The sequence below is a fragment of the Excalfactoria chinensis genome, chromosome 9 (genome assembly GCF_039878825.1).
Source record: "Excalfactoria chinensis isolate bCotChi1 chromosome 9, bCotChi1.hap2, whole genome shotgun sequence".
Taxonomy (NCBI): Eukaryota; Metazoa; Chordata; class Aves; order Galliformes; family Phasianidae; genus Excalfactoria; species Excalfactoria chinensis.
Genome location: NC_092833.1, coordinates 6080873 through 6104764, shown reverse-complemented (window position 1 = coordinate 6104764; position 23892 = coordinate 6080873). Strand labels below are relative to the sequence as shown.

At 39.4% G+C, this 23892-nt stretch overlaps 2 protein-coding genes across 7 annotated transcripts in view; one reads left to right on the top strand and one right to left on the bottom strand.

Annotated features, from left to right (window-relative positions):
* The window catches only part of DAW1 (dynein assembly factor with WD repeats 1), a 133602-nt gene that overhangs the window by 80905 nt on the left and 28805 nt on the right, over positions 1 to 23892 (bottom strand). The gene's annotated exons all lie outside the window — the stretch shown is intronic.
* SPHKAP (SPHK1 interactor, AKAP domain containing) overlaps positions 1 to 23892 on the top strand; it is a 64341-nt gene that overhangs the window by 29544 nt on the left and 10905 nt on the right. For 3 of the 5 annotated variants that reach the window (XM_072344811.1, XM_072344813.1, XM_072344815.1), the window contains exons 4-7: positions 12923 to 12982; positions 16771 to 16905; positions 19319 to 19574; positions 19851 to 23583. In XM_072344811.1, coding sequence (XP_072200912.1) covers positions 12923 to 12982; positions 16771 to 16905; positions 19319 to 19574; positions 19851 to 23583 — 4184 coding nt within the window. The remainder of the gene's footprint in view (positions 1 to 12922; positions 12983 to 16770; positions 16906 to 19318; positions 19575 to 19850; positions 23584 to 23892) is intronic. The other 2 variants (XM_072344812.1, XM_072344814.1) reach the window with 1 other exon arrangement.

The window sequence follows — 23892 nt, the reverse complement described above, 5'->3', positions numbered from 1 at the left end:
GAAAAGACAGTATAGTCTGGGTTGAATGCTTTTGGAAACAATCCACTAGGGCTTGCAGGAAGAGCAGCTGGAAATCCCGACTGCACATTAAGTTGCAGTTATACAGTTTATGGGACAAGCTTCATCATAAGCGAGTCTCCTAAACCATATGTACAATATAGTGTAGCACATGGGGGATTAAAGCAAAGCAATCAGAGATGTACACAGGCACTTCAATTTCAGTGCTTGTTCACAGTAACTTTTCCTTCTCTTATAGTAAAGGCAGAGGAAGATTCTTAAAAGGCTTTCCTTTTTTACCTTGTTCCCAAAGCCTCCCACCACTTTCTCCCAGCCTTTGAACTATGCTAAACACAGTGCATGGTGTAGCCCCACTTAACTGTTACTGAATTACTTAAGCCTTTCAAGTCAGCAGTTTCTGAACGCAAATTCACTGTGCACACACTGCCAGTATGAGGTATGGGTGGTCTGGCCATTAAACTCCACAGAAGTGCCTCTGAAGAGATGCCATCGATAGGGACACTTAAAGGCATTTAATTTTTCAAAGGAGAAGTGAATGTTTACAGTGGTTACAGGTATACTGCCTCCTCTCTTGTAGGAAGCTGCAAGACTGAGCACAGCACTAAGCTGAGCCAGGAACAAAATGCCAGAGTCTCACAAGCTGTCACTTGAGGTTAACACAGTGTGAACAAAAATACCTAGCCTGCATCCTGCATCTGTGTGAGAACTATAAGACCTCTGAGAGAAGGGCAGAATAAACTAAATGGGTAATCCTACTCAACAGTAAAAGCTGTAGAGTTCTATCTATTGTCTACTTAGGCGCTTAGATTTTAGAATATGAAGAGAGTAAAATGGGTTTTTTTCGTGGTTTTTTTTTTTTTTTGGCCATCTAAGTGAAAATACAAAGGAAGAAGGGGGAAGATAAATAGACTTTTTCCACTTACAGCTAGAGTGAAAAATGGCCATCCTCTAATTACACAAAGCACTGTACAGTAAAAGGAACTACTGGGCAAACAAACTACAAGCAGGGAGTGCCATGGTCCTGTTTTGGTGGAGAATGCATTTTTTTCCTGGTTTGCAGTAGTCTGGTCTCACTTTAGTGAGATCAGAAAGGCACCACTGTGTAAGTGGGGCATCTCTGTCACAGCGACTTTCATGTTACTTAGTTTACAGTGCAGAAAGCGTGCATGAGCTCCTTTGTACTCTGGAGTTACCACCTGTCTACCTGTATGTCCTTATGCAAGCTACTGCACTGCACGTCTAGTACTTCCAAACAGATCTTTGTTAATTCCTGCAATTTATAGCTGGTTCCTCTGCCAAAATTGTTTTGGCAAGCGTGGAAATTAACATTAGACGAGCATTACATCCAAATGCTAATGGATAATTAGCTCTGTCTTCTACAGCATGCTTTCTTTTTTTTTTTTTTTTTTTTTTTTTCTCTGAATTGCTATCAGACTATTTCAAACATCTCCGATAAGATCCTGATCTTAAAATCCTCTTTAACTATTTAAAGGACCAAATTCCACTGTGTATGAAGAAGAACTACATCCTTTATACCATTCCTAATCTTGTATCTACCAACCAGTTGAGCATATTAATTATAACTGTTGGTGCCTCTAAGAAGAAATAACAAAAGCCAGTGGCAGGGGAAATAAGTAACCCATTTTTAGTGGGGGGGGAGAATAAATAAATGAAAAAAAAAGTAAATTGAAATAATTGCAATGGAAAAACAGAAACTGGTGATTTTTTGTTTCCTTATTTCTTGCAAAATATATCAGAGCTCTACAAAAATGAGGTGCCAATCTTTACAACACATCATTTTTCAGATGGTATTTATCTCTGTGCTCAGGAAAGGAAAACATTTGGGAACTACCTAATTGCCTTCTTCCATCCCATGACAGCAAACCAATTCAATAGCAAAGTAGGAAATAAAACCCAGCCTGCTTTCCAAAGCCACTCAGAGGTGGATCAATAGGAGGCTAAATAATAGTGATGACAAAAAAGTAATTTTAAAAAGTGGAGGAATGTTACAGAATATTGCCTGACCCTCAACAAACTTCAGTTGGCAGTTGTGATCAGCTGGGATCTCTCTCTCTCTCCCAGAAATTACAGGAAAAGTAACTTTATGAGCTTTATAATGTAGGTGTCATTAATCCTACCTATTTGAAGAGGTTTTAAAGGAGCACAAGATAGAAGCTAAATGAAGATCAAACATTAGGCAATATGAAATTGTATCCACAAGAAAGATACACACACACGCTCCTACTTAATTCTCATTTCCTCCTCATTAGGATGTGCGTGACTGCACAGTTATGTCTTTAAACAGCTGAGAAATCTGTGAGCAAGCCCGGGTGAACACAAAGCCCATCTGCCCTCAGACAGCTATTCTAAGTGCCTCCTTGCAGCTCAGTTGGCTGCTGGATGCAGAAGAAAAGCTCCTTTGAGTACCTAAAATGAGCAGTTGTTTATGACACAGATAAACACACATGCCCAATGACAGAGTGAGAATGCAAGGAACATACTAGGGTTGGAATTTCTTCTTGCCTCTTCCTGTATCATTCCCCGGCTCAGTGTTCTTAAGATTAACTTCTAGTAGAACTTACACCTATATTACACATGGGTGTTTTGCCATGAGTGTTTTATTCTTTGTGGGTTGGACTCGATGATCTCTGGAGACCCCTTCCAACCCCTACAATTCTGTGAAATTCAGAAACTTACACATACAAAATGCATGTTCACGTGCCCTGTGAAATGGATGATTCACTACAGCTGTTCACACACTGTCCATTTTATCTTCATGTTATTAGTGTGGGACTTTTTTTTTTGCCTGGCAAAAAAAGAAAAGCTCACCACCATCTATGAGAAGCAGGGACGGGTTTCTGTTTTCTTGTGAGATTTACTTTCTCAAAGCATCAGTGTAAGTCAGAGAACAACCAGGAACTACATGACATAGTATTTCTGAAATGACCTAATCTTTGCTCCTTACAGTGTTGCAGGAAACTGGCTCAGGCTGATGTTTCTAGCTCCTTTTCCAGAAAATCCAGTCAAATCCATCTAAATGCCTAGTTTTCTCATCTCTGTTCTTTCATAAAGAACATGGGAGCTGCAAAAGCCATGACTTCAGTCATAGCTGTAGAATCTTCTGAACCTCCTTCTGTCATATGGTAATAACAACCCAAATTAGAGGATGATGCTTCTAGCCACAGGGAGCCTCGCATCCTGTTCACAGAGTTGTTCTGTAACTACAGGTTTAAGAAACCCTTAAAGAAAGCAGATATCTTCCCAATAGAAGCTTGTTTAGGACTGAAAGGTTAGACCAGAAGCATTTTCAGCTTTGTCATTTCCAACATGATAAATTAGAAGCTAGGAAATTCTTGGTTTCCTTTAGAACAAACTCCTTAGACAACCAAATGGTATTTTTTTCCTCCAGCCACACATACAGCTGCATTTATTTAGCTATGCAGAAAGAACTCAGTTTTCAGAGCCTAGAAGATAGATAATGATAAAGCTAAGGATCCAACTGACTCATGGGCAGAAAGATCTTTATTTCTGTCTACTACTGTTTAACTTAGCAGAACAGCAATTCTGCAGATGAGCAGACTGGACTTTGAGCTTGTGCAGATGGGTGAGTGCAGAAGCACAGGCACTTTGCCTGACATGCACGAACTGGGGATGGAACTGACAGTCCTGATGCAGTGGTCTTCACCTCCAGATACCAACAGGAGATGTTTAACTAAGAACATTCATGTTCTCTTCAGCTGATGTTGTGTAAATATGAGTAATCTAATTTTTCTAAGCATTTAAGGAAGAATCAGTGTCATTTCCCACTTAAAATCAGTACCTGCATTACATACAGCTTGGAAGATTTCCTGTTCTGTTTACTAAATAGCGTATTTGGGGAAGATAAATCCTTCTAGGTTCTCTCTTTTTTTTTTTTCCCTCTCCTTTTAACTCCCCTAAAAGTTGTTTAAAGGACTCTGTGAGAAAAGTTACTTTATCATTGCTATTTCATATTGGGTTCTAGAAATCAATAGATCAGACTTCAACTGGAGCAAAACCTAGATCTGTCAAAAGCTACATGTAATTAGGCAAAACATGGTCCCAAAGTAGCTGGGGATATGTATTTCTAAAAGTAGTTGAGTTAATTTTGTTTAATTAAATATTTTCTAAATAAAATAAAGAGGATACCCAGTATTACAGCATGATGAACAAAAGTAATTGCAGTTTCTGGTGGCCTGTTTACAAACAGTATTAATTTCAGACATAAATGAGAGCAATGAAAGAGTAAATTCCAAGTTGAGGGAGGAGCAAATAAAGGAGAAGGGGAAAAAAAGGAAATTTCAAAGTTCAGTCAAGCCTTTCTTTCTAATTATGCAGTGGCATTTTAGGTTTTGAGAGCATGTATTTAAGATGTCAAATCAACTGACTTGATGAGTCTTTTTAATGTGAGTGAACAACACACTCTCCAAGCATGGTAGGCATGGTGATTCATGATTTCATTTTCAAAAGAAATTAGTGGGATCTGAGATGGTGGTATCTTGGATGCTTATTTTATAGATGCTTACACAAAATAATCCTCTAAAAATAATCAGAGAGCAAGAGAGGGCATCACCACAGTAAACCATTGCTTATGCAAAAGCAGACAGAACGGCAGGCCTGCTCCTTTCAGGACCACATTTGGCCACAGAACCTCCTTTTATGTCTCTAACAGGTTTAAATAGAGACAGAGGAGTCCAGTGTCTTCACAAGGCCATCTCAGCCTTCCATGACAAGACTCCATCGGCAGAAAATAAGCATTGGCCTTCAGCTTTTTCCAAGCTGAGTTTCAAACCTTGATAGTACATGGGATGCAGGTGAGAAGACAGAAGGCTGAAGGGTGGGCAGCTACGTGACCATCAGCGCTGATGGTGGGAAAAGGAGGAACCAATGCTTCTACCCCACCAGTATCCGTGCTACTTGTCTGCAGCACACAGAGTAGTATCTGATGCACTTGACATGACACACAAAGCATTCTGCATGCTAGAGATTAGACTGAAATTTCCAATCATAGCATAGCTGGCAAGAAAACATAGACGGTGTGAGCCCATCTGATAACTGATGGATGGCATCTGTCTAATCTTATAATAGTTCAACTGTCCCAAAGATAAAAGTTCCTACACGTTTCATGAATGTAAGTCCTACTGGGAGACTGTAAGCGTGCTGTCTAGATGTGATCTCAAACCTGCCTACACAACAGAGAAATGAGACACGGCCCCAGCTTCACCAACATTCTACTGAAGGAAAGGTGTCCATCAGAGCTTACATCTCAAGATGCTAAAAAGCTAAACTTGAAATGTTAGCACGTAGGTAAGTGGGCTTTTTTTTGTTAATCCTGATGCTCACTTAACCAATCAGAAATTCAGCTGTTTTACACACCACTTCATAAGCACAAGAATACGTACAACTTCTATTTTTAGTAATCTTGCTGCTTCAGAGCTCTCCCTATTTATAACCTGTGTAACAGCTGGGGCAGAGCTGTCCTGGAATTCATAAAAGTGTGTCTGAGCAGACAGATGCTATGCGAGTCTCCTTCAGCAGAAACAGAGGTCAGTCCTTACAGATTTAGTTTGACATGACTGAAGATGCTGGCAAACCATATGTTACCTCGATTATAGAACTTCAGTTAGAAATTAAGAAAACAGATTCATGAGCCACAATGGGAACAAAGCCTACAGCAAAAAATTGATCTAGAGAAGATGGAGGAACGTCCCTTGGTTCAAAACATACTGCTGAAGACCCACAGAGCATAGAACATTTTTTGCTGATTCTGGACTAATTTTTGACAACTGAAAGTTTCAGTGATTTCTATTTAGAAGCTTCTAAAAACTTCCATGAAGTTTTGATTTTGGCTTCCTAGAGCAGCCCCGTAACTGACAGATTGTTCTGGTCTGCACTGAGATTTCGGTAACAAGAACTAGCCTGCCTTGCTGAGCAGGAGGTCAAAGGAAGCAGTGAAAGGAGGAGCAGGACTGGCTTCTTGTGCCAGCTACAAACTGGTCTCACACCCACACTTGTTATTTTGCTCAGAAACAAATCCTCATGGAAAATAACATCCCCTGCCATGGGCCGATTGAACCATAATTTTTTCTATGCCAGCAATCTTTGTGCTCAGGAAATTGAAAAAGACAAAATTAGTTTAAATAAAACTAAATTATTGTATCGATTATGGCATATTGTTTTACATTTATCACTGTTTTATTCAGACTGCCCTTAAAATGAGATTTCTCAGCTTTGTTAGCTGTCATGTTTGTATTATCTAGTCCTCTAAGATTGTACTTGACATTTTAATGGGCACAGAAGCAAAGACAATAAGCAAGCATAAGACCTAACAAGAATTTAATTTAAGAAGAATAATGTTCACAGAAGTCTTTATGGGAATGTATGCAACACAAGCAGGCTCTTTTCAAGAAAGCTCTACCAAACCTAAATATAACAAAAGTTTCTAGGATCCCCAAAATTATGAGAGGATTTAATTAACCATTAATGAAAGGGTAACCTCACAACCCTTTTGAACACTTACTAAGAAATCTTCTTTTCTTGTATTTTCTGTGACTTTCTAAATAATAATAATCATCATCATAGTTGAATTAAATGATTCAGAAGTGTCATGTTTAAATAACACACAGCTTAATACTTAATGGGCCCATGTAACAACCTATAGATCATAAGCAGTCCAAGTGCTTTCATTTAGCTTTACATTGGAATCATTCATTCAAGCAAAACTGAATGCAAAGAGGCCTTGCAGGTCAGCGTTTTGACAAGCATCAAAACAAATGATCATGTCTGCATTGCTAGAATCTGCTGCAAAAGGCTCTTATTTTTTTTCTTTGCCATCATAATACCTGTAAAAAGTTAGTAAATATCATTGGTCTTTTTCAAAGAGGAAAAGATTACTGAAAATGTCTTGTCAGAACGTGGCACATTGCCACTCCTTCTCTGCTTCCTGTGGGTTACAGTTTGCTGCAATTCAGATAAATGAAGTAAAGCAATATTTTTTATCTTGAGCTTTTGTTGACTTCAGCTCCAAAGGGAGCCCAACATGCAGCTGTACTTCCTACAGAACAGACAGTTTCCATTCCGGTGAGCAATGACTTGGACATATTTGGTTGCTATGCTGTGGGGAAATTACGGGGATTTAAACTAGCTTTCTAAAGCCAGGAGACTAGCTGAGCTCTAATGAATGTTTAGAGCAACTGTATTGGTTTTTTTACTTTTGCAAGATAAAATCAAGATGAGAAGAGCTCAGTATTCCAAAACTGCCATAACATCAGTTATTGCTAAGAGCAGAAATGAGTGAGGTCAGACACTCCATTAAATTCTTCAAAACAACTGTCAAAGCAATCACAGTTACTGTAAAATTTCACAACCCTCCACACAAACTGTACCTTCACAGTTGTACTTCAAAAAGAAGTGATAAAGTGTTCGGTGAGATAATAGCATATAAGAAACAATATGCATCTTGAGAACAGAGATATGAGATACGAGGTGGAAATAAACTCCAAGCCTTTAATTTCTCCTTTTCTGGACAGGCCACTGTTTACAATAGATGCTAACTTTTAAAGTGAATGAAACCACTACTGTCACCAGGGCAAGCATAAGGTGCAGAGAACTGCACAGTTTGAATCTGCCTTTTGTGCTATGGAGATACAGTCACTGCTTCAGTTCTTTGCCCTTGAGGACTGCATCCTCATCAGTTCTCAGAACAGGCTTGTATACAAAAAACTGCTACCAGCCTTCGGCTCACATTTGTTCAGCTTTCCTATGACACTGTTGTGTCCCACATACCCTCAGGCTCTGGCATTTAAACCATGTTTTTCCTATGCACCCAGGAATGGCATGCTCAGATTTTTTTTCTCCTGTGGTCTCTCCTGAAGATAATTTTTATTTCCCCCCCCACATACACTTCTATTAGTCGGAAACTAAACATGAGGTTTGTGGGCACATTACAGTGCAGTCTCAGAGTACTTCCTCTAACTCCCTGCCGGGCTGTCTGAATTGGCACCCTGCCTATCTAGGCTTTGTACTATGATAAAGGACAGGAGAGGGGATGGGGGAAAGAGAGCAGCACAAACCTGAGATGTAACGCCCCACCAGCTTAGTTTCTGAACAGTATTTACATGGTTATACCAAGCAGCATGGCACAGGGCACAGCAAGTTCTGCACAGTTCCCTGCAAAAGCACATGCATGCACAGAGGTTTGGCCTGTGCATAAGCGTATGGCACCAAATCCAGGATGCTTGTGACCCTGGGGCAGCTAGACCAGAGCTGCTGCTGATCAGCTGTATGTACACAGGAGCAGACATTGTTTGAGCCACCTGAATTTTCTCCTGGCAACATCACACATTTTGGTTCTTCATGCAGTCGTACTCCAGAGAGAGAAAATTTCAAGACAGGTCAGAGATTAAGAAACTGCTGAAGTGTCCTTTAGGTTGCAAAGTCACCAGCTCGGATGTTAGAAAACAGTAGATATGAAGGTCTCTACCTTAGTAATTGTGGACCTTTTTGAAGTCTTTCTATTCAGTGATTCAGGCATAGATCCTGTGCTATGCAGAGTTGGGCATGTAAGGAGACAGAATTAAGGTTGCATAAAGCCATCTGTATACAGTCCTAACTTTCAGATCTCATCTCTTTAGTTTAATTTTCTTTATTTTTGAAAAGGTATTGACATTTTATTGAGGGGTGCGATATCTAAACTATATATATTTGGATTTTATGAAAAAGAAAAAAAACACCTCCTGCAGCACTTGAAGGAAGTGTTGGTCACATCTCTTTATGGCGAAGGACAAAGTTCAAGACTGTGACACTGACTTCTGTGTACCAGTTAGGAACATGGAACAGCACTTATCCCAGTGAGAGGAGCAAAGAAGCATGTTTTCAGGTCAACAAGGAACTAGAAGAACATCATAGGAAAAAAGGGACCATATATTTCAAAGCTTTCTCTTCAAAAGCTGCCAGCAGCTTTTAGCCATTACAACATTGTGCCACCAGCTACTGCTGTTATGGTAGGATGAGCCCCAAGTTAGTATTTTGGCATAGGAGAGGATTGAAAAAGACTAGACTTTCATCTTAAAAATACTAGGTTAGTAACATTATTAAAACAAAAAACACACTCTAGAGCTTGTTTAAATCTCACCTAAAGCTATAAAACGTCTCACAGGAAAGAGTGTTTCCTTGCTACCAAGTGTTGACATAGACAATTGAAAGAGCCACTAACACTTCTTAAAACAAACAGCAAGAAAGGTCCTGAGCTAGTGAAAACAGCACAAGACTGGAATAGATGTCACCTATAGTTAGGAAAAAAAAATATAGTTTATAGTTTATAGTTAGGAAAAAAAATACACAGTTTTAAAAATAAAAAGAATAGATACTGCTAGTAGTAGATCCCTTACAGAGTTTCTTCATTAGCATCATTGAGCTTTTTCACATGGAAAATATTAATAAACCAGTAATACCAATAGCCTCGAACAAAGTAAGAAGTAAAACTGACTATGTTTCCTTGCTTGTCTTCAAGCTCTTTGCATCAGTACTTGGAAACAACTTGAAATTGCTCAACTCTTCCAGAGTGTGAGAACAGCCTTGCACTTCCAGCAACTCCTTGAGGCCACTGTGCCATCTGTCAACTAGTAAAATACATTATGTGCTTTCTATATTGTATACTTAAGTACTTGTATACAAGTTATTTCTTAACATTCTTAATACTCTTAAAATGCAGACAGTGGGTGCTGAGGTTTCCGCATAGTTTTCACACTTACACAGGAGTAGATTTCAGTACCTGAAATGGTTGGTCAGGAGACTTTAACAGTCACAGAAATCCTCACCCAAAATAGGAAAAAAAAAAATAATAAATAAAAATAAAATAATAATAATTAAAAAAAAAAATCTTTCATGTATCTAGATTTAATATAATCCTGCAGCTCAATATGCCGGTGCTGATAACCTGCCTGTCCCTGACCTAGCAGAAATGCTTGGAGACTTCCATGTGAAGAGGATGCTGGTCTACCCACCCCCAGTCCATCTCATTCACATACAAGAATCTGCAGAGCAAAAGGAAGGCTGCTTACAAGGTGATAGGATGTTAAATGGCCTTCCAGATCTATAGCATGCCACTCATGCCACTTTCAGCCAGTATCCAGAATCTAGATTTGGGTGCAATAATACTGCTCATAAAAAAAAACAAAATATTGCCCTCATGTAAGCAGCTACAATTCCTACCCTGGAAGCACAACTGAACTAGAGGTACATTATGTATTAACTATTTGGTAAGTAGAAAATAGAGTGATTTTTCAAACTAGTCTTATCTTCAAGCATCTCTGATAACTAATCAAGTATTTCCAGGAATAAATATCCTCACAGTGAATTTCCCAGGCTGTAACACTGCTGCAGAGCCTCCTAGGATGGAGCTGTACAGATAATGTATGATAAAATGATCATCTAGTTCCCCCCACTAACTCAAAGTGAGGCTAATCTCCAAGCAAACAGCAAAAAAGACAGGGAAAAGCATATCAGTTCTTCAGTACCTTTCACTGGTGTGAAACCATTTCTGTGTAAAAATTGCCTACAATTAAACCTGTAAAAATCCATAGAGCAGGAAAATGCTAAGAGATGACATTGACAAGACTGCGATAAATCAGTGTCAACAGAATTTGACAAGTGTATTTGGAAACTGGATTCGAGACTGCTGTGCATTGCATAATCATTTCATGGGATTCTGAAAATAAAAATTAAACTGATGACAGAAACAGAACATGACTTTTAAGTAACGAATACTCCTGCACATACTGTTATTTCTTGCTGAGGCATTAGAGAGTTACTTTCCATCCACACCATATGAAACAGAGATGATTTTTGGCTATGTAGAATAAGCATGCTTTTAGTATAGCAGTCTGCATCACTGTTAGAAGTCTTTTTGTGTAACATAGGATTGTATAAAATGGCTAGATAGCAAATGGAAACGCACAGCTTACTGAGTCTTTGGCAAGGATGTTCAGACACAACTGCTCCAACAGATCTTTCACAAAGCCTTCACGCCTCATCCAGGGCAAAATTAGACCTCACTGGGGCCTCAGAAGTAAAGCTTCTAAGCAAGAGCCCTGCCTTCAGTGCAGCTGTGAGTGTTCTGGAGGTCTGGAAACCAGACATACCTCCTGGTAGCTCTCCCTCAGCTGCCAAAGGGTGTCCTGAGCACAAGCCCTCCTGTGCACCTGCAGTCATACAACTTTATCACTGGAGCTTTTGTGTGTACCAAAGCAGATGTGCACCACCTAATGCCTGCACACAAAATGACCACATATAAAACCCCAATGGAAAGAGAAATTCTTTTTCTGTATAACAATGTATTAAGGACATTATGCAACTACCACACTAAAAGGGTAAAAGGCTAAAGGGGTTTTTGTTTTTAAATCCACTATGGTTTTGATATTTTCAATAACTATTTCTTAAAACTTAGCCAGCCACAAAACACAGATGAAAGTGGTACATAATGACTGGTGACAATGACAGACAGATAAATACATTTTCTTTAAATTGAAAAGATGTTGAAAAATATGTTTTTAAGTTCATGTGAAGATTCATTAAGTCATTAAACATTCTAAAGGGCAGAAAGCTTGCATTCTGAGTTTTGGGTTCTTTTGGTTCACGAGGGAGGTCTGGTTGCATCTTTCCATCTGCTGTGCTAGCTGTTAGTGCAGATGGTCATAATCTGTACATATGGTACGTGCATATATAAACCAAAATCAGCATTGTCTTAACTTATAAGCAGGCACACAAAACGAGCTTAGATGCCTAACACAAGAATATTGGTAAACGACATAATTCAGAGTGTTTTACTTTTCTAAAGGAATTTTACTTGGAGCTCAGGAAATAAATGTTTACAGGGGGAGGGAAATGGCTCTCTCAGCTCAGAAAACAGAAAACCTGGATCAGCGATTTGTTTGGAATCAGGTTTTGGCTTTAGCTCAGCCCTGAATCTGTGCCAAACTTTGTTTTAAACTGAAACAACCCTAAAATCCCCCAAGGTCCTGATGAGATAGCCATGACATCCAGAAGCAATATAGTTATCCCGGCTTTGGAGTCCGTGCTTTTAACTCAAAAAGAAAGCTGGAGGAGGGGATTCTATTTCTGACAGTTAGAAAATGGCTTTCTAGTCATGTAAAGGGAAAAAGAAATAAATTAAAAAAAAAAAAAAAAACATCTTTAGAAATGAAATGATCTTCAGATCTGTACTTGCTGTTTAAGTCTATCTTCCTACCATTAAATGGATATTGAAACTGATGGTGGTTTGAGAAGGGGCAAAAGACCCTATAGTTAAAAACTGTACATTCCAGTGAATCACAGGTAAACCTAAGAGATAGGAAGCTGTTCTGCCACCTGTTATAGTACCTGGTTAGCACTACTGAAAACTTCATGAACAAAGGCTAAAAAATAAAGTTCCATAAAGCCCCACGCTTCTTACAGGAAATATTTTCCATGTTTGAAGAAACTGTAGAAGACATTCACAATTTATACGTCTACCATTGTTTGCATCTATTAAACATTTAGCAGCAGGTCACTGAAAAAAATCACAGGAAAAGCAAGACGTGAAGATTTCACCTGATATGATCAAATATATTTTTAGCATTTCCTTTATCTTCTTCTGTGGCTTCTGTATTACAGTGTAGAGGAAACATTTGCCCATTCATCAGACAAGCTAAATGTTGGAACAGAAAACCGTGGCTTTTTTTCTTTCTTAGTGTCTGCCCTGCTATTCTCCTTGCTAGCCTCTCTTGCACTATGAAAAAGCCTCACATATTCGGCTGCAAGAGTAGAAAAGGAAGGCATATTGACTTTGAAAGGATTACCACCATTCTAGTGTAACTAAGCTACTATTTTCTGTTCTTTCTTATTACAGGTTTGTTTTGTGAATTTAGATGCAAACAGAGATGATTGCAGCAATGAACAAGTGAAACAGGTAACAGTTTGGGTTCTGATAGCACACACAGGGGGTATAGATACACCAGGACTTTCCAAAATAAACACAGAGCAAAATTCTATGGGCAAATCAAAGCAAAACTTTAGCTTTTATAGAAAGCAATGCGTCAAGAATCTTATATCATTTTAACACCTACCTTATTACTATTCTAGAAACAGCTACTTATTACTTATTGCAGCTATATATATTATACACAGTGTATATATACTCTATATACATATTGCAGCCTATGAATTGATGGTGTTTATCCTTTCAGTGGACTTCTTGCTTGGCCTTGGTTTTGTCAGAGAAACAAACATGAATGTATCATACATCCAGGTACTTAATTTGATACAACGCTAAATCAAAATCACTTCTGAAGTCACACTTCGCTACCGTTGAAATTCTGACGGTTCAACTGACCCATTTCACTCAAAATGCAGTGGTTTGAAGGGAGGACTAGCTAAAACTGTGTGCTTAACCTGTTTAACTGAAAGTTTGGAGGGGTAGAAAAAGGAATTATATACACACAGGCTGCTCTGAAAGTAGCGCCTCCTATTTGTTTTCTTGGAAACCACAACCGATACAAAGAGCAACATAACACTGTTTGATAAAACAAATACTCAGCTACAGAACACTGTTTTTCAGCAGTCATTGCCACTAGCTGTGCAGAGCCTGCATGCTGCATTCAGAAATCTGCACCAGTGACAGTGACCCACTGTTTCATAAGTGCTATAATGGTATCATTACTAGGAAAATGTTGCCCAAGCAGCACATCTTTGTGGATGCCAGAGGGCACCAAATCCAGACTAAATGGCGGATGTGGTATCGGCCAAGATTGGTGATATTCTTCATGATCTTCAAACTGGTACAGGGCCTGGCATTATCATGCAGCAAGAGAGATTGCCTTCTTCTCTGGCCTGACTTCAAGCCTTCAGCTTACTCAGCATCAAGGCTCCAGGAAATCCAGAAGGATCAACCCTTTCCTATACAGAAGGATAGCGCACTTCACTTTATCTGCTGAGGGACACATCTTGATTTTTTTCTTCAATGGAAAATTCACGTCACCATTTTATAGACTACCACTTTGATTCTGGCTCATAGTTGTGACACTGCATCCTGTCAGTGGTAATGATGCAATCCAGAAAAGTGTCACCTTCAGCCTTATATTGATTCAGTAGGTTCTGGCAAACTTACATAGTGTTCTTTCTGTTCCTGTGTGAGCACTTGTGGGACTCTGTGATATTCCAGTGTTACTGCAACCATTTCCAATGCACTGAATCTGATAGTCAGCTCTATACAAAGTTTCCTGGCTGCAGTCCACCAGTTCACATGGATGAACTGATGGAGATAACTCTTCATTTTGTGGTACAACGGCTGTACATGACCATCCAGAATGTCTTATCTTTTACATTGCTTTCAGAACTGCTGATTTGTACCACCCACTACCTCTCCATAAATGTCTGGCGAGTGTCAATGAATGTGAATGGGTGAAAATTTTCCTGCATGGAGAAATTCAGTGAGGCACCGTTGCTTCGTAGTCACTTCCATATCAGATACCATTTTGTCTGACTGCCATCTGTTACACTGCAACAAGATGTAACAGAATATTGGCAGGAGGTTTAACCTCTACTGCCATTCCACCAACATCTGCCTCTTAACATTGTGGGTCAACATAATAAAATAGGAGGTATTACTTTCAGAGCAGCCCTTGTGTATATATAATTATTATAATATATAAGCATAATATATGCACAAGGAAAATGTTTGGTCAGTTCACAGGTCCTAAAATGAGCTACATCATGATAATGATTTAAATGCATGTGCTTATTCAAAAAAAAGTCTTGAAATCTGAGAAGTCGTATGTTAAATAATCAGTTTTGAACTTACAAGCTCCTCCTTTATCAGTTCATTCTCATCATTCTGGCTTGGTGCCTGCAATCAACAGGTAGCTTCTAGCAGCAGCCTGTGGTAAATGACCAAAGGGCAGGTTTCCTGACTGTCCAGGCAGATCCTCAGTAAAACATTCAGGTTCATTTGTGGAACCATTTTTGGTCATAGAAGGACAACCAACACAGGGACCTAGCTGCAGCCTGCAAGTCATAAATTAGCAGGAACCATTTTTCTATACCATTTTTTACATCCCGAGTCTGTGGAAATTCAGGCGTCAAAATAAATACAGCTTCATGAAACAGAAAGATTTTTTCTGTTGCATTAGTGGGTCAACTGCAGAACAGACTGAGAGGTTTGATTTTACTGAATCCACAGGAATAACAATTGTTTTCTAACAAGCAATGCTTTCACTGCAGCTTAAAGTGTTTGAGGAACAAAAGCTATAGGAAAGAGAAGAACTGAGAAAATATCACATGTCTCATATTCAGTCTTACAAGCTAGATAACCATGTAAAAGCCAACTTAAGCTAGCTGTACGCAACTACTTTTTTTCTTATCATTACAACTAAAAGGCAAGGAACTGAAGTAAAAGATATTCAAAAGTGTCATGATTTAGTACCCTAAAAAAACCCGATAAAGTGCAGAAATTTAAGCAGCGGAAGACAGAGATATGTAGAAAAATGTATGCGATAACAGAAAGGTTATAATTTTAAAAGAGGAAAGGCTGAGAACTTTTCCATGCTATACTGAAGTGTCAAACTGAATAGAAACACTGAATTTAGTTATGATAGATATGAATACTTTGCCTCATCTGAAGATCAGCATACTGAAAAATGAATTGCTCCCCGAAGTTGAATTAGATTTGCTAAACCAGGAAGGTTTTTATATCCAGTTTAATTTTCTCTGAGGAAAAATAACAGTACTGCAAGCTAGTCATTTTGAGGATGAAAAAGAAGAAATGAGGTATCATTGAATTGCACAGTAACCAAAGTAACTAAAGTTGGATACCTGGGGTCTGTGTTCCCTTAATGGCTTTGCCATTTGATGAGTTGTGTTCGTGTAAAAAAATAAATAAATAAATAAAAATGAGGTTATATTTGGCCCCTTCATAGAGGGTTGTCCTTGATTTATTGTTCATAAAGCACACTGAGATCCACAGCAAAAAGGACCTGCGCTAAGCCTACTTGCAGTTATTATCCTCCTGGGCTGGACTCTGTACACTGTATTCTTATACAGATGTCCTGGCATGGCACTGAGGACTCCCAGCAGAACAGAGGTGCAGATCTCATGTTACAAAGCGTCACTGATGTTATCATTACTGCCATCTTCAGCCGTAGCAAATAAGACAGAAAATGATGGCATTATTTTAAATGAAAGATCATACCACTGAAGCAGCAAAGAAGTGCATATTACATCTGTGCTTTCGATGCTTTTGTTACTCCATATTTAGTATTGCTCTAGTTTGATTAGCTATTTTCAACTACATTTCCCTTTGGTTTCTTGCTTCGATGCAAAGATTTACTGTATTCTCCTTAACATACTTACTGTCAAAACCAGAAAAGATTCAGTAACAGATACATTGTTCTCAGTCTTTCAGAAACTTTCTAGCAATAGAAAGGCCAAGCATTTAGATGCGCAAAGAAAATCAAACTGCTCAATACATGACAACATTAAGAAAGACTGTTGGGCAGAATTTACACTACCCCAGTGGTTGTGACTCAAAAGAAAGAATGTACATTTTGACACTACCAGTTCTACTTTTGATGAATTCAAAGCAGAAAGTTTTAAGCTTTCTGAAGGGATGCTGAAGTGCTATTTCATTCTGATATTTGTGGATATGTAATTATGCAATTCAGACTTCACTACCTGAGAGCAGAATCTCTTCTCATACTACAGAAATTGATCAGCGTCTCTCCAAATCTCCCTAAACTCATCAGTTCTATGAATGTACAACCCCCAAAGGAAAATGAAATAGTCCTGCTGAGCGGATTAACATCAGGAAATCTTCAGGCTGATTATGAAGTTCCCCAGGTAGGAATCAAATTATCTGTTCTGAGCATATCACAGCTGTGAAGGTAAGAATTTGGAAACTGGAAAAAAAGGAAATCCTTTCAGCATGAAACGTGTACATGTTTTAAAACCAAGCGGGAAGTTCACAAATAAAGAATAAATCTGACTACAAGAAGCATCTGAAGGGAGAGGACAATGATAAGGGATCCCTCTATTCCCTCTAAGCCCTGTGGATGTCTGGGTTGCAGCTGATAATGCTGCAAGACATTAATAGCTAATACGTCAGGGAAGGAAGGAAGAAAGATGCAATACTACTGCTGTACACATAGCTGCATCAGGGCACAGCTCCTACAGCCCCCTACTCAAGTGAAGTCTTGCTACTTCCTACTTTCATTCCCAGTCCATCTTATTCCACAAACCCACTTCAAAAAAGAGCTGACAATAGGACTTGAAGACCCCAGAGGCTTCCCTAAGCCTGACTGTTACAGTGGAAAATACCAAGATGCATTGGCTGTATCAGAGCTCATTTAGCTTCTGTCAGTGTAAAAAGTAATTAATGCATTAATTAAAACTTAACATTTAAAGTAGCTGAAAGCAAAGTTCTCATGCTAAGTCCTTCACTCTTGCTATTGCTAATGAAATTCCCCATATCTGAGATTGCAGGCCAAAAATTCCTCCTACTGGCAACGTGAAGAAATGGTAACATTTGTTTAAAGGCATTTCAACACACAAGTTCCAGAGGCTTAACTCCTTATGAAAAGTGTTCCACTCTTCTCCATTTAACATGCTTTTCTTTTTTTTAAACATTCATGTTTACATGAAGAACAAGAATGGAAAGTACTTTGGTAGTTTAAGTTGGGTTCTGGTTTCATTCATTTAAGTATGAATTGGGAAGAATTTAATTAAACTGTAGAGATGTCCTGGAGTATAAAATTGTCTCGGTAAACTTTAAATAAGTAGGAAAATGCAGTTTTGACTGTAGGGGGGGGGGGGAAGGAAAACAAAATGTAGGACTAACCTAAGTTTGTCTTTAAAAACAATCAGACAAGTAAACGCCATGTTGAGTCTCGTTATTTGCTTGGCTTTCCAGAGAATTTCATTAGTAAAGAGAACTGCATAATTTTCACATAGCATCTGCTGGCCCTTTTCACAAGTACAACCCTGAAAACCACGGGCTGGAAAAAAAAGCATGGGAACATCTGCTGTAAGACTGCATCTGCTATTAGAAAAATTTCTCACAACATGGTGTATGCGCTGGGTCTGATGCTCATTAGCAACTCCTTGGCAGTTAATTAAAAAAAATAAATAAATTTCTCTTGTATGTTACTTTTAACAGACTAATGCATCTAGTTTTGTGTTGTAAAGTAAGAATAGTATGTTTTATTGGCCTATTCTAATATAACAGTCATCCTATTCCATTGTTACTAGTTATTTGTTTTGCATTCACACCTGTCCGCAAAGGATCTTGGAGTTCACTATGCTAAGTACTGCCCAAATGTTCAGGGAGCCCAGTGTGTCTGAAACAGCTCAAAACTGAATGTCTTGATCCAGAGCTGGTTTCACTCAGGCTAGGTCTTCCTTAGGGTATTGAGTTAAGGCATGAGATCACAATGCACGAGTTGGTTTTGCTCCACAGTGCATCCCACACCACAAACATATTCACAAACATAGTATCATGCAAAGATATTGACAACTTAGCTTAGTGGTCATATAAACATCCAACAGTTCCAATATCCATAAAACAAGGATAAGAAATTCTTTTCCCTCAGTTTCTTTCCACCTTCCTGCTTAACCATGCAGCTTCACAGGCAAAGATATTTTTTACGTAAAGGCTCAACACAGTACTTTCAATTGGAGGTTATACTGATCTGAAGTAACGGGGCTTGGGACAAATAAAGAACAGGAGGGAGAAGAAAATAAATCACTATTTTTAAATAGTTCCCAAGGATACCTAAAGGTGACCTGCTCCTTATCTCACCAGCCAGTATGAACAGAGTTGCCTTGAGAACAAGCACAGCAGCAGAAATTACCCTGAAAAGTAATTTATATCCACAAACAATTCCTTCCAAAGAGAGGTAATAGTAGGTGGTGTGAGGGCTATAATAATGGTGTGTCAGGTGGCCAACTCCAACATAGTTAAAAGCAAGACTGTCATTAAAATAAGAGGCTGATTGAAAACAAGCTTGATGATTTCAACAAAATAAGGATGCTCCTGTGATACAGCTGGGTTCTGTACTAAAATGCTTGTGTAACAGATGTCAATCCAAATGGTCTTATTTTGGCATATATATAACTGCACACTGTTAGAAACCTCTAAACGACAAATTGCATTGCATCTTTGCAACAGAACATTCCTGAGACTTTTCTAGAGGAAAGCTTAAAATAAGTTCTGTTTTTTAATTTAATAACTCTTTGAGATTCTTTTCCCCTCTAGTGTCCTTGGCAGGCAGATGTCTGCTTGGTTCAGTGTGCGAGGGGAGACAGGAAGAACAGTGCAAGCTGCATCATCTTTGAAATAAACAAGTTTCTGATTGGGCTTGAGCTTGTTCAGGAGAGACAGCTGCAGATAGAAGCTCATGTCTCAAAGCCTGAGGATGACACAAACTGCTCAGTGTCCTCAATAGAAGAAGATTTCCTCACAGCATCTGAGCATCTCGAGGAGGAAAACGAGGCTGATGAATATAAAACTGGTAAAAGCAACAAAACTGAGCCTAATTCCGCTATTGTTTGTATGGCAGAACAGCCATGGCAATTGTTACAGAAATTGCACTTGATGTTAATTTATGCATATGCTTATATGTAATTTAGAAAAAGGATAGCCATTCATACTTTTAAATTGTTGTTCAGACAGAAGGATACTTGTTTGGATAGCAGTTTTATAGAGCAGTATTACTCAGTTACGCAGCTATTTTTGTTTTAAAGATCTGGGGTACTCTGCAGAGACTAACATCTTACTTTTCTTTCAGTAGCCCATGAGAAAATAAGTGTTTCAGAAGCATCTCCTGATGTCAGAAAAAATAAAGGAAAAGGATTTGAAAGCCTCCACTACAGAAAAGCCAGGTTGCCATTAATTCTTGAAGGGAATTGCGTTAATGAAGATAATACAGCTAGTAAAGTCTCTGAAGCTGTACATGGTGTGGCTGAAGATAGCATCTCACGACCTGAAGATAAGGCAGAGCAGGAAATCCTGGGTCAAAAGGAATTAGTGGGAAGAGCTTCATCATCCCTCAGCAGTGAGGATTTGACTAACAATGTTGAAAATTCCTGCTCAGTGAATGTATTAGATGCATCTTTAACCAAAATGGCTAAAGAGGAGACGGGGCCTCTTTATGACTCTACAGCAAAACCCAGTGGTAAGGCAGAAGCAGAGGATTGTGCAGGTGTTAGGAGAAGCAACCCCCCCTTGCAAAACGAGCAAGCAGCTACAGGTCAGTATGCTACAAATCTAGCAGAATCTGTTCTGCAAGATGCGTTCATTAGACTTTCACAGTCTCAACCCACTTTCAGTGAGGAGGCTGCAGTCAGCATCTCCGTAGGAAGCTCCTGCAAGTCAAAAGATGCATCTGCTTCTCGATCATGGAACGAACTTCCAAAGATTGTCATAGTGCAAAGTCCAGACAGCAGTGAGAATGTGCCAGACTGGCCAGGGTCTGCCTTCCCAAACCTGTGCCACTGGACTGAAACAGAGAGTTCTGAAGTTTCAGATTACTTTGAAGAAGACCATTCAAACGGACAAAGCCAGAGCGCTCTGGAGATGGCTCTGGCTTGTGCAGCAACTGTCATTGGAACCATTTCAAGTCCCCAGGCAGCAGAAAAATTCAGAAGGGATCAAGAAGCCACAGACTCCAAAAGTGAAACAGTTGATAATGAAGATCTACACACAAATTCTTCACAGCTACTTGAAGACTGTACTAGCACAGAATATTCATTTCCATCTGCGCTGTGTGGCATGACTCAAGTAGCAAGTGCTGTAGCAGTCTGTGGTCTGGGGGAAACAAAGGAAGAGAAGTACCCTGCAACTTCGAGTGGGCTGCTGTCTGCAGCTGAGACTTCTGCAGCCATTACACTTCATTGTAGCATAGCTGTAGGAAGCAGCATGGAAAACCTGAATGATAGCATTGCAGAGGCCCTTCTCAAAGAGGCATCGATAATTTTGACAAAACCTAATACATACAAAAATGTAGGGCATTTTATGGAATCTATAAATGGAAGAATTATTGAAACAGCAGCAAGGCCACGGATTCCACACTCTGATGAAGTAATCAGAGACGAACTGGCACAAAATTTATCCAATATTATTCTACGACATTCTATTGAAGAAGTCAGGAAGAAAAGAGAGCTACAGTCCCATTCAGAAAACGGCTCAAGTACACAAGACATTTTCATGGAGACTGCCAATGAGTTGCTTTTTAATGTGATATATTTCACTTGCAAGAAGATGAATGACATAAGGCAAGTTGAAGAGTGTTCCCCTCTCTTTTCTGAAGGCCTGAAAGGCAAGAAGGTAACAAGAGTAGAAGGATGGCCAACACAGGCAACAGCATGTGAAACATCACGCAGAACCCTTGATCATTCTGCTATTAACCCATTTGATACATCCTACAGTGCTAGCAAAGACACCGAAAATGGTATCAGCACAAAGAAAATTAACATGAGAGATGTAAATAGCAACGAAAACGCCACTGTAAATTCAGAGCTAACAAGTAGAGCCATTGGGCATAATGCACTTGTTGCAAAAACATCTCCCAAGAAAAGATACCTGAAAAGAACGACACGAGACTGTTACAAATCCCCAAATCAGAGTAACATCCAGAAGAAGAGAGACTACAGGTCATTTTCAGACAGAGAAAGTACCTTTGCAAACAATGAATGCAGGCATGGTGTTCAAGATCAACTGCCTTCCAGTGTTGTTGTGAACGTGGAAAACCAGGCCAAACATAAGTGCGATGCTGAACTAAGTGATGAAGTCCAAGTTAGCTTGTCTTTGTTAGGAAACCACGTCTTACTTCCTTCTCAGCCTGTGCTACAGGTGAAAAATTCAAGAGACAAATACTGTATAACAGATTTTGCAGAAGAACTGGCAGAAACAGTGGTCTCTATGGCAACAGAAATAGCTGCCATTTGTCTTGAAAATTCAAATGGGAAGCAGCCCTGGTTCTGTGCATGGAAGAAAGGCAATGAATATCTGGTGACCCAGAGTATATCATGCAGAACTATGAAAAGGAAAAAGGAAACCCATGCTAATGGCTCGGTTGTTCGGAAGCACAGGGCACCTCGACTTAGTGAGATAAAAAGAAAGACAGATGAGCATCCTGAGCTAAAGGAAAGGTTGATGAATCGAGTAGTAGATGAATCTATAAACCTTGAGGACACACCAGATTCTGTCAGTATCTTTGCAAATGAAGTGGCTGCAAAGATCATGAACCTCACTGAACTCTCCATGGTTGACAGCATCTGGCAGGGCCCAAACCATCCCAGGAACAGGCTGCACTGCGAAAGATGGAGCCGAGCCAAGGCCTCAAGCTGCGAGAGCATACCAGAGGAGGACATAGATTCCAAAGTCTCTATCAATACTCTAGGCCTAATGAACGCCTTTGGTCAGCCTATGAGCCAGACAAGTTCTGTCTCAAAGCAGTCTAGTTGTGAAAGCATTACAGATGAGTTTTCAAGATTTATGGTGAACCAAATGGAAAATGAAGGAAGAGGCTTTGATTTATTACTTGATTATTATGCGGGGAAAAATGCAAACAGCATCTTGACTTCTGCTTTGCAACAGGTTGCTAAGAAAAATGGTCATCTTAATGTACGACCAAGTTGCCCATCCAAGCAGTCCAGCACAGAAAGCATAACAGAAGAATTTTACAGGTATATGCTGAAAGAAATAGAAAAAGAAAATAAAGATAATGCATCTTCCCCTCGGAGTTCAAAGGACTGGTGTGGCAGTTTGCTATCACCCTCTCTGCGATCACCTTTTTGCTTTAGACAGTCCTCAGTGCCTGATGGCAGATCATCAGGTTCTAGACTAACAGTTAACATCCCAGTCAAGGCAAATTCATTAGATGGATTTGCCCAGCATCACCAGGATTCCTTAAGTGTACAGCCAGTCAGTACTGTGGCTTCTTCAGGTCTTTGCAAGTCTGACTCATGTCTGTACCAAAGATGCAAGACTGACCAGATAACAGATATGTTGATTCACGAGACATGGGCAAGCTCTATTGAATCTCTAATGCGCAAAAACAAAATCATAACAGATGAGGCAGAAGTTACAGAGGTAGATCATTTTCACAGCGATTCCCCACCACATGTACAGCAGTACGCAAACAGACTGGCTGCAGATATTGTTGAAAATGGTAAAAATTTAATTGTTGTCCAGCAGGATGCTTTTGATTCTGCAAGCCAAGAACACGTGCTGGAAAGCAAACATCCCCAGGGTGCAGCTCAGATTCAAGTAGAACCCAGAAGGGGTGGAATAAATTTGGATGAGCAAAAGGAGCACATGAAGAACTCTGAGTGCCTCCCTGCTGGTCAGCACAGGGAAGTGCCTTTAATTCAGATAGAAACTGATCAACGAGACGAATCAGATAAAGACTCTGAGTCCTTAACTTTACACGAGCTTTCTGAAAAGGAGCATCAAGGCAAGGAAAAGCCTCCAGAAGTTTACACTGGGAAGCACATGGTTTCCAGTACCCTACTGAATAGGTAGGTGACAAAACAGCAAATCAGCATGTTGTTTTGGTGTTTAATTTCACAGTAAAATTATTTTGGTGATTGCAGAAAATAAGGAAGAACCACTTTGGGAGAAATAAACAGGGCAGACTGTCACTACAGATTTTAAATTACATAAAACCCACCATCACAGTACTAATTTGTGGCGCTCCACGAACATATGCTGAATATGACTGTATTATGGTTCTGAGGTTCAAAACTAGTACTGTATTAATGAGCAAGTTCTCCCTTACAGATAACTAAATCCTTAAATCAAGACAGATAAAGCTTGAACTTCCATTT